Raw genomic sequence first — 11,726 nt, forward strand, 5'->3', positions numbered from 1 at the left:
TTACTATACATCTATAATTTATATCAAATTGCTTACCTTCTCAAAGATAAGGGGGAATGGTGGGAGAGAAGGGAGAGAAGTTGGAATTTGAAAATCTTTTTAATGAATGCTAAAATTTTGTTTACGTTTAATTGAGGAAAAAACAAAATTAAAATTAAATATTAAAACAAAAAAGAAAAATCAAGAATCCCTGGGTTCCCTGATATGATTTATGCTTTAACATTATTTTATTAACATTTTGTTTACAGGGTCTCGCTTTCTTCTTTCAGTCTTGTTTCTAAGAAAGTATACATTCTAATAAAATAATAAGAGGTCTGTCTTCAACATATGCAAAATACTTTATAGGAAGGTGCTACTGTAGTCTGCTTTTTGATAAGCACTTCCATTAGCCAGACTGGGCATAAAGACATTTCTGCTGAGCTTCTTAATAAATTCACTTTTATTAAATATCATAAATTATGACACTATCCTAAAGTATAATTATATTACTCTGGTGGATTATACTTCACTGAACAAAGGATAAATGCGCCTTCCCTATTAGACTGTAAGCTCCTTGAGACTAATGAGTATTTTACTCTTCTTTATACTCTCCGTGCTTAGCGCAATTCTTGGAATATACTTAAGTACTTACATGCTTGCTGAATGATTGGCTGACTGGAGATAATAAATAAATAAATAGCTTCAATATTGTGAAATTCAGAAGTTTTTGTACAAATAAAAAGTACATAACTGAGATAAGAAAAGAAACTTTCTGTTGGAATAAAAATTAATGCATCAAATTTTGTAAATATATCTCTGAAATCCAAATTTGACAGGAAATTAACACAAATATGTGACCAAGAGCCATGTGCCATTAGACAAATGTTCCAAAGGCACTTAAATGGTAGAATAGAGCTTTGAGTCAGGAAGATCAGAGTTCAAATCCAGACTCAGACTATTTTTTTTTTAACCCTTAACTTCTGTGTATTGACTTTATAGGTGGAAGATTGGTAAGGGTAGGCAATGGGGGTCAAGTGACTTGCCCAGGGTCACACAGCTGGGAAGTATCTGAGGCCGGACTTGAACCTAGGACCTCCTGTCTCTAGGCCTGGCTCTCAATCCATTGAGCTACCCAGCTGCCCCCTCAGACTATTTTTTTTAAACCCTTACCTTCCACCTTAGAATAAATATTATATATTGGTTCTAAGGCAGAAAAGTGGTAGGGACTAGGCAATGGGGGTTAAGTGACTTGCCCAGGGTCACACAGCTAGGAAGTGTCTGAGGCCAGATTTGAACCTAGGACCTCCTGTCTCTAGACCTGGTTCTCAATCCACTGAGCAACCCAGCTGCCCCCACAGCCTCAGACTATTAGCTGTGTGACCCCAGGCAAGTCATTTCATTGTTGTTTGCCTCAGTTTTCACAGATACAAAAAACCCACATCTACATCACAAGGCCTTCACTGTACCATGAAGACCAAAAACTGAACCTAGGGGTGCAGTTAATTGAATTTATGGGGACTTGAATTTAAGTTAAATATATTGTTTTAAATGTACACTGTTATGCCAATAGGGGACTGCCCCAAATCGGTTTTTTGTCAATGCGGCTAATTTTACCCATTCGTTCATCTATTTCTTTTATACCCCAATTCCTGAAAATTAGAAGTTGTCTATGTTTACAGATCCAGCGAAGAAAAAAGGGCCAACCTTTTTTTTGCCGGATCTCAGGGGGAATTGTATAATTGGAATTTGGGAGATGCCATTTAAAAGTATATTATATATATATATATTTTCTATGGACACGTGGGGACCTTAAAACTACATTTCCCATGGTCCAACGGGTTTCCTGTTTTGGATTACGTATTCAAGGTGAGGGACAGCTTTAAATAGGGGGAAGTGACTTTGAACTGGTCTCTTAGCTATGAGGGTCAAATGAGATAATATTTGTAAAAAATGCTTAGCACAGTGCCTGGCACATAGTAAATATATAAATGTTTATTCCCTTCTCCCTTCTCTTCCTTTCAAAAGATGAATTATCAACTACTAACAATCATATGAAAGATTTCTCTAAATTGACATAAATGTAAATAAATTAAAACAACTTTGAGGTTTCATCTCACCCCCAACAAATTTTCAAAGATAACAAAAGTTGAAAATCACAAATGTTGGAAAGTTATCAAACACTAATACACTGAGTGGACATGACAATTCTGGAATTCTCAGAATGAGTCCAATCATTCTGGAAAGCAATTGGAATTGGAAGTGGAACAACTAGGGGGTTCAGTGGATAGAAGGCCAGGTCTGGAAATGGGAGATGCTGGGTTCAAATCTGGCCTGAGACACTTCCTACCTGTTTAATGCTGGACAATTCACTTAACCCCAATTGCCTAGCCCTTACTATTCTTCTGCCTTGGAACAGAAACTAGCAAGGATTCTAAGACAAAAGCTAAAGGTTTAAAAAGAAAACAATTAGAATTATGTAAACAAAGTAACTAAAATGTCCACATCCTATTACTAAGAAAACTCTCTACTAGACATAGATCCCATGGAAGTTACAGACAAAACAAATTCCAAAATGGCAAACGAGTCATATTAACAGTTTTTGTGACAGCAAAGAATTATTTAAAAATATAAGTTCAATGATTGGTGAATAACTAAAGGAATTGTGGTGTGTGGGTACAATAAAATATTATATGAGGCGATCGATAAACAAGGGAAGGCATATATAAGCCTACAGAGGGGGAAATAAGCAGAACTATGAAAGCAATATGCACAATGAATACATAAGGAACATAAAACAGAACTGAATGCTATGCAATTATAATGATCAAGCTTGACCCTTAAAGAAGAGTTAAGAAAATATGCCTTCTACCTTTCAATAGAGAAATGAGAAAAAAATGAATGTAGAATGTTGCCTTCACTGTTAGTTGGGGCTGATACGTGATTGCTTTTCTCTGAACTCCTAAAAAAAATACTATAAAAACAACTCCCCGGGTAAGTAGGGCAGAGGTATATTTAGCAATAATGGTAGAGTAAAAACAATAAGTATTGAATTTTTTTTTAAACCCTTTTATGAGAGTTTGCCTGCTTGATTGTTCTCTGATGTGTAATTTATCTTTATCTACTAACTTCGAAACCTAAAAGCATGCCCAGATTCTCCTATTATTAAGAAACTACCTTAAAAACAGAAGAAATTTTGTGATACAAAGTTAAGAGTATTAAAGCAGTTTGTGACTAGTAAATACAGTATATGGGAGATGAGAACAGATTATGCAGATTGCTGAACCTTTCAAGATGTCTATTTCTTTAATGAAATTCGTAATCCTCAAGCTTATTTAACTCTCCTGATACATATTTACCCAGCAACATTTGTAGTTTGTATTTTTAGATGGGAGTTGAGAACTGAAATATTTAGTCATTGTTATGCATGGGAGGTTTGTCCAATGTGTGTTGGAATATACTGTAGAAGAAGCCATATGGTTAATGGAAACAGAAACGGATTTGGAGAAAGAAATGGACCTGGGCTTGAAGAAGGCTCTGTTATTTACTGTCAGTATGACCTTGGACAAATCATTTTGAGAGAATGAGAAATTGAGAATGCCACCTAGGTTGGGAGCCACTGTGATTGAAAGAATTGTTATATCCTAAACAATAATGAGTAAATTAGGAAAGAGGAGAAAGCTTTTCTAGGAATCAGACTTCCAAGATTAGAATAAGGCATTTCATAGTTTTTCAGTCAGTGGAGCAAGCTCCAAACTATATGTTCACCAGTAGTTTCAACTCTTGGTTTTTAAGAAAAATAAAGAGGAAAATGGTTTTTGCTATATTTCTAGGATGCTTGTACTAGTGATGAAATAGGCTGGGGCACTCACTGGTCAGCCTTCCTGTGAGCATATTTTCCCCAGGAATGTCACATAGGCTTCTATAGCTTATAATAAGGAGAATTTTAAAATAGAAGCAAGTTAAATCAACAAGTAAACAACATTTATCAAGCACTTATTATGTGTCTGGCATTGTGCTGATCCAAAGAAAGGTAAAATGCACGTCTTGTTCTCAAGGAGCTCACAGGGAAATAGGAGAAATCATGTTCAAGCACTATATAGACAGGATAAATTAGTGATAATTTTAGAAAGAAGAACTAGCATCAAAGGGGCTTGGGAAAGGTTTCTTGATGAAGGCCAGATTTTATCTGGGTTTGAAGAATGTCAGGGAAACTAGGAGACTTGGACAGGGAGTAGACGGAATATTATATAAGGAACAGCAAAGTGGTCAGTGTCCGTGAATTGCAGAGAACACAGAAGAGCATAAAGTACAAGAAGATTGTAAAGGTAAGAAGGGATCAGGTCATGAAGCACTTTAAAAGCCAAATAGGATTTTATATTTGATCCTGGAACTAATAGGGAGCCAATGGAATTTATTAAATAAGGGTGAGTAGGCAGCAGAGTCAGAAAGAGTAGTATGAAAGCTAAGTGAAGTAGGAAAATATGAGGCAGGAAGAACAACCAGAAGATTAACAAAATTAATTTCTAAGCTAACAGGGGGTAACAATGGAAAGAAAATTTTAAAGCAAGAAAAGTAAGAGAGTAAAATACTTCAGTAGTCCACTGAATCTTCAATATTTCAACTTTACTATTAGAAGTCCTTTCTTCAATGGCATAGATCACATTTCATATACACCTCCTCACCTATGTGATTCTGCCATAAAACCACCAAGAAAGAGCTTTCCAACATGCTACACTGAAGGACATCCTTTAGGTCTTAGAACATTCCACAGATAGCTTCCCATTATGCCCCTCACTTCAGCAACTCGCCCAGCTCACCTTCTTTTCCTACATAATTCTTATGGTACTTCTTGAATGTAAATCATTGTTGATAACAGCTTAGACTCTATTTGTATATTTGTATCTAGAATATGTCTAATATTCTTTGGGTTCTCTACCACTTAATTGTTCTTGGCAAATGCAGTCTTCCATGATTCCTATCCAGGGAACATCACCAGATGATATGAGTAGTAAAAAGAGTTTGCATGAAAAAGAACAGCATAAAATGATTGAAAGTTCTATGTAATTTCCCAAGCAACAGAGCCTTTTCTCTTCTTCCTCTTCAATTCTCCAACACCCCATTGTCCGCTTGTAGTTCCACTTGAAGTTAAATGTACTGATGAGACTAACTCAAAGAACTGACTCACGTAACCAGCGGGAACAGTCCTTGGACAATAAGCACAAAATAATATGGAAGTTCAAAAATCACTTTTATAGACACAAATGTTTTCATAAAAGCACCTCCAAATTCCTAACATCATTTGATAGCAAATATTTTTATTGAATAAAGAGTATTTGTATTTATATTATTTAATATAAAGTAATATGTGATCATTTATATTTTTAATCTAGAGAGTATTTTTTCACTGGTATAGGAAATATCAAGGGAGGAAAACTCTCTCTACCATTGTAGATGAACAAATGTTCTACATCTTACATAGTCTTAGGGAGTTGCCTGAAGTTCAGGAAGATTAAATGACTTGCGGGAAATGAGGGGGGAAATGAGGGAAGGAGGGAAGGGGAAAGAAGGGATGTAGAAGGAAATTGAGTGCTTAATAAATGCCTATTATATGTCAGGCTCTATGATAAGCACCTTACAAAGATTAACTTATTTGATCCTCATAACAACCCTAGAAGGTAAGTGCTATTATTATCCCCATTTCATAGTTGAACAAAGTGAAGCAAATTAAGGTTAAGTGATCTTCCCAGGGTCAAATACAAGGTAGTTAAGTATTTAAGGCAAGATTTAAACTTGTAGGTCTCCCAGAGTGCAAGTCCAACACTATCATGTGCCATGCTGCTTCTTAAAAGTAAGGAATCAAACTTTTATCTCCTCTTCTTATCAACAGTTATTTGTTTGCCACTAGAAAAGGAGAAGCTCTCTTTAACAATATCACTAGGGTTGGAGAGGTTGACAACATCAATGGGAGCAGGAAGGTATCCTAGAAAACTACTCTAACACAACAAACTCAGCCCTCAAGGCAACAGCACCTTTCCCCCCAAAAGGAGACTAGCATAAGAGATATCTCTCCCTAGTACATGTCAGAGGAAATTAAGTCATAATAAATCAAACAACTATTAGTGAGTACATAAATTTAGACCAGAAAAGACTACCGAGGAACCAAGTACAAGCCTATTTGACTTTCTCCAAAGCAAAGATATGGGTTTTTATTTGGGTAATTTCCAATATAGTACTTTGACAACCTACACCATTATCTTTACATTCCAATTTCTAGGTTTGTCTTTGATTTTAAGATTCTTTATCATTTTAACTATAAACTTGATAAAATAGTCTTAGATGTAAGGAGTGAGGTACTTAAAAAAAAAAGTCTGCAGTGATTGGGAGCAGATCACTTCATCTCCCAAAATACTCAGTCTTTTCAGTCAAATGTTAAGAGACATGTTGACATGAATTAAAAGGTGGTATAAGAATCCTAAATAGGCTTGAAGAAACATGGAGCCTAAGGCATAAGTTATAAATGGAATGTGGATGAATTATAATTTGAAAAGGAAAAGGATTTGCTATACTCTGATATACATAAAAGCTAATAAAAATATACTTCATAGTGCCAAGATTAAGACAAATAGTATAGCTCAGAGGAAGTGATCAAAGTGTCATAGGATTTAAAGCTAAAAAGAACTTTGGAAATCACCCACTCTAACACCCTCATTCTACAGATGAAGAAATTAAGGCCTAGAATCACATATACCTAATTTAGATGAGTCAGAATTTGATCTGAGGTCATCTTTTCCTCATTAATATCACCTGTCAGTCATCATCATTGTCTTTGTAATTCTGGAACTTGTTTGGGACCTTAACATTTACAATGACTATCTCATTAGATCCTTACTGTAACTGTTGGTTATCTCTAATTTACATATCCAGTTTTACATAATTGTTTAGGTGTCAGTCAGTAGTCAGTCAAAAAACATTTATTAAGGCATTAAGTTCCAGGCACTGTTCTTAGCATTTGGGATACAAAAAAAATAAATAAATAAATGACAGTCTCTGCCCTCAGAGTCCACAGTCTAATGTTTCCTCATCAGACTATGAGATCTTTAAGACTGTCTTTTGCCTTTCTTTGATCCTCTCAGAGTTTAGCACATAGTAGGCATTTATAACATATTTACTGACTAATTACATATGCTATTATAGCCAAGGTCAGATGGTTAGCACAAAATTTAATAAGAATAAGAATCAATCAATAAATAATTAAGTGCCTATTACCTGCCAGACACAATACTAAGCATTTTCAAATTATCTCACTGATCCTTACAACAACCCTGAAAAGGTAGATGCTACTTATTATCCCCATTTTACAGATGAGGAAACTAAGGCAAAGAGAAGTTAAGTGACTTGCCCAGGGTTACACAGTCAGTGTCTGAGACAAAATTTGAATTCTAATCTTCCCAACTCAAGTTTAGTACTCTGTTCACTCTACCATCTAGTAGTTGTTTCAGGAACAAAATAATATTCTAAATTTCCTTAATCTAAACGTATGACCTTATATACAAGACAATTTCTCCGTTTCAATTTTTCTATTCATACAACATAATGGAATCATTATTTAATGTGGCAGATTTTCAAAGAGAATGTTATGTGTGAAATATTTTGCTTTCTCTAAAAAGTCAAGGAGATTACTAGTCAATGAAAAAAACCTCACTTCCTCAACATCAGTTTTTCAAAATAAAAATGTGAAACAAAGGGAGCATAGGGAATTTTTTTAAGTTTCATCAGAGATCTTTTATTATGAGATGGAAATGAAATTATTTCAACTTAAGTTTTATAATTAAAATAAAAGTTTACTTTCTGTCACCTCTGGATTCAAATGAAAAATTATTAGAAAGCTCTTAATAAGAACTAGTACATAAAAATCAAATTGTTTCTAAAAACATAAATAATTTTAAAACTCTGTGTTAAAATATCTAACATTTTCTTAGGAATATCAGTGAAAGAAGGAAAGGTAGGCACTGTTTAAGTGCCTACCACGTGCAAGGAACTGGACTAAGCACTTTACAAATGTCTCATTGATCCTCACAACCCTGGGAAGTAGGTACTATTATTAACCTCATTTTATAATTAAGGAAATTGAGGCAGGCAGTAGTAAGTGGATTCGTCCATGATTACACAGCTAGGAAGTATCTGCAGTCAAATTTGAATTCAGGTCGGTCTTCCTGACTCCAGGAAATTTATACTGTAACCACTGCACCATCCAGCTGCCTATGAATGGATATCTAAAAATTTATTCCTATAGTTAGCAGGTAGATAGTTAGATAACTCTAAAGATAAGCTTTATGTGGCAAAAAGAAAAGTGCTATAGAATCATCATTGTATTCGGAATGAAAGAATCTGGTTTCAAACCCTGAACCCCAGCACATAGTACTACCTATGTTGTACTTTGCTACATACTTCAAATCTTGTTTTCTTTTTATCTCTAAAATAAGATAATACTAGATTTCTTCAAAGCCTTGTTCTTTCCACCTCTAATGCTAAGAGTCTATGAATGAAATCTCATGAAAAGTGAGATCACATTATTGATGCTATACCTTCCCTATAACACTATAAATTTATTAATATATTTATTAAGTAGAGAATTATCCAGTCATAGCACCTAAAGTTTGAATTAGATTGTCGCTCAAGCCAAAGATAATTCTCTCTGGTTTTAAATCTACTCACATTGATTCATGCCCTCTACATTATTAATAACCTGTCTCAAAATAAACACTCCAATGACTTTCAACCTAAAATGCTGAGTCTCAGTTAGGTTCAGTATCTCCCTATAGTAGGCATGAACAATGAAATATCTTTTTTACCCTCTCTGAAGAGGGTATTTGCTTTTATTAAAAGGAAGCCAGCTCAAAAGTAGATGGAAGCAGCTTCAAAACCAAAAGTTGGCATGAGTAATATTAGCTTCAGATGAGTTTAATTCCACTACTTTGGGCTAAATTATTTTGGCTGCTACAATAATTCAAAATAATAACAACTAGACCTAGTCTTGCCGAGTTAAGTCAAACTATATATGAGTTATAGTGGTTTTAAAACCTTTCTTTTGGATTAGAACTATATTATCTGAATTGTTTAATGTTGATAAGAATGTTTTAATTACTAAGAAAACCCTTCTAAACTGTTTTAAAGCTAGTTAATAAAGAAAAGTACATCTTAATTCATCATTTATCCTTTCTGATCTCTAGACATTTAACCACATAAAATTACCATATTTATTTGTTTATATTGTGTCAGTGTTAAGGGGTGAAAAAAATCTCCTGACCTTCAAGTCTGTTTTCTAAACTTAATATTCCAAGTTTCCAGAGAGTTAGTGGCCAGACTGAAGCTCCTGCTGTAGATTAGAATCCTACTTCTGAAACTTACCACCATGGGAGCAAAGCATTACAACTTCAAGGTGTCTTAACCTTATTTTCCTGATCTGTATAAAAATGGGGACAAGAACTATAGTATCTACAGGTTTATGGTATAGATGAAGTTTGTAAGGCATTTACAAACTTTAAAGCACTATACAGCATGTCCCAGAAGTCTTAATGTTTAAAGTACTTAAGCTTAAAAATGATACTGACATTTGGGACACAAGGTAAAAATGTTGACAAGTATTATTTATATGTAGCCTCTGAGGCTTCATGATCTTTAACATTTTAGGAATGATGTACCACTTGATCATTTTGAATAGTTCAAAAATAGTGTTGCAAAGATAACAGAACATATAGGACAGGACAAAAACTTGCAAGTTCAGACTCCAATACACTCCCTCAAATGAGGAAGCTTATTAAGTTGAACCTTCTACCAACATTTTTCAACCTCAGTCCACCCAATTTTTAACAAGAATAAAAATATTAATATTAGACTTGTCGAAGAAGGGAAATTTCACCACCTAGTATCTATGATATAAGCATTTTTTTTTCTTGATCAGCAAAAACAAATTGGTCTTCTTTTATGTCTATTCCATCTTGCATCATTGGTCCCACCCCTCACCCTGAGTTTTTCAGTGCTGAACTTTTTTTTTCATTGTCCTGTTTCTAATAGAATAAGGATTTGCCATCTAGATGGTCACCTTTCAAGCTATGTGTTAAATGAGCCTTTTAACCAGACGAGTTCAACCTGCTCTGCAGCTGCTCCTATTTCACACTAGAACTAAAAAGAAAAAGTTAAGTGTTACCAGAAACACGACCTGCCCTTCTTTTCAAAAGCAGTGCCCTGTTGTCTCCTAAGGTTCTCCATACTTCCTCCAAATTGCCAAATGGGATATAGTACTTAAACTATATCAGCAGTTGTCAGCTATCAAAAGTCTTTCTGACTTCAGTGTTGTTTCTTGAGGTAAAATATGGTCCTCTCCTTTCACTTCATTGAAGTGAAAATAGCCTACCTACCCTCTCACATCCCTCTTTCCTGTTGTAAAGGTGATAACTAAAAACATTTTCATCTCCCCCTCCCCAAAAAAAGCCCACATCAAATTATTTATGATTTATTCATGACATAATATAACATTAATGTTATATGATTAATTGATTAGGAAAAGGATGGAAATGTTGACAGTTTAACCTGTTTCTTCTAATACATAAGAGGTCGCTTTTGAGAAGTTATTTTCCTATCACCCAGGTGTGCAAAAAACACACAATGTCTTCACAGTTATCAAACTGTGGTTGCTCCCCCTTCCCACACACCCAAAGCTATCACTTCTAAGGACCACAGAGGCATATGTTTTCTTTACTCCGTGAAAACTGAAATTGCAGATATACACTAACCCAAACATCTTCCTACTTTGGTTGTATGAAACAATTCCTTTTGGTAAAGGAAATCCCTGATTCACCAGGGCAGTGGGTGGGTGGTAGGAGGCGGTGGGGAGGTGGTTCGAACGAAAATCAAGACATACTGCATATTTTTCCAAGCTAAGCCCTTTCAAGGGCAGATATCAAGGTGAGCAGCAGTCCCTGTTTCACAGCACCACTAAAGGATTTGTGAATGATTTTGGAAGATTTGCACACCAGCTTTAGTACACTGAAGGCTCAGGCAAAAAGGCAAAGTCCCACTCAGGAAATACATTTCAGGTCTTTTTTTTTTTTCCTCCTAAGTACAAAGTACTTGTATAATGTGCACAAAAGGAAGCCCTGCAATGCAATGTAATTGAAAGAGTCCCCGGCTTTGGAAGGCACAATAAATATCGTTGTTTCCCCCACCTCTCCTCCTCCTCCTTTTCCTCTTCTTCTTCCTCCCCCCTCTTCAAACCTCCCTCACCAAGCCCAAGAGAGAGGCTTGGCTCTCAGAGCCCAAACTCCCCAGTTTCCAGGATTCCAGTCTTTTCCTTGCAAAGCAGAAAGCAGCCTAGCTGGCCTTACCTCGGGGGCTGTTTTCCTGCAAATACGGCGGGGCAGTCGGAGTGACATTTCCAGAATGGGATGCTGACAGCAAAGGAGAGCGTTCATCCACTCCATCAGCAGCCATGACTGCAGCAGAAGCTCAGATGGGAAGAGAGGTTGAGGGGCCAGCCGCTGCTGCCTCTGCTGATGAAGCTGCTGCTCCTGCTGTACCGGCTACTGCTGCTGAGAGGGGGAGAGCCCAGGATGTGTCACAAGGCGAGAGGGGGGAGGAGGCACGGAGAGTGAGGGACCGAGGGAGGGGGAGGGGGAAGGGAAAGGCTTTTAGATTCCGAGGGGGAGGGGGAGCTTGAGAGAAGCTGGGGAAGCTGGAGCGGGCGCCTG

At 36.1% G+C, this 11,726-nt stretch overlaps 1 protein-coding gene across 1 annotated transcript in view; it reads right to left on the bottom strand.

Moving 5' to 3' along the window:
* PIP4P2 (phosphatidylinositol-4,5-bisphosphate 4-phosphatase 2) overlaps positions 1-11,469 on the bottom strand; it is an 84,347-nt gene extending 72,878 nt beyond the window's left edge. The window contains exon 1 of the mRNA XM_044658189.1: positions 11,364-11,469. Coding sequence (XP_044514124.1) covers positions 11,364-11,469 — 106 coding nt within the window. The remainder of the gene's footprint in view (positions 1-11,363) is intronic.
* Positions 11,470-11,726: the final 257 nt, after the last annotated feature.

This window comes from Gracilinanus agilis, chromosome 1 (assembly GCF_016433145.1).
Source record: "Gracilinanus agilis isolate LMUSP501 chromosome 1, AgileGrace, whole genome shotgun sequence".
NCBI lineage: Eukaryota > Metazoa > Chordata > Mammalia > Didelphimorphia > Didelphidae > Gracilinanus > Gracilinanus agilis.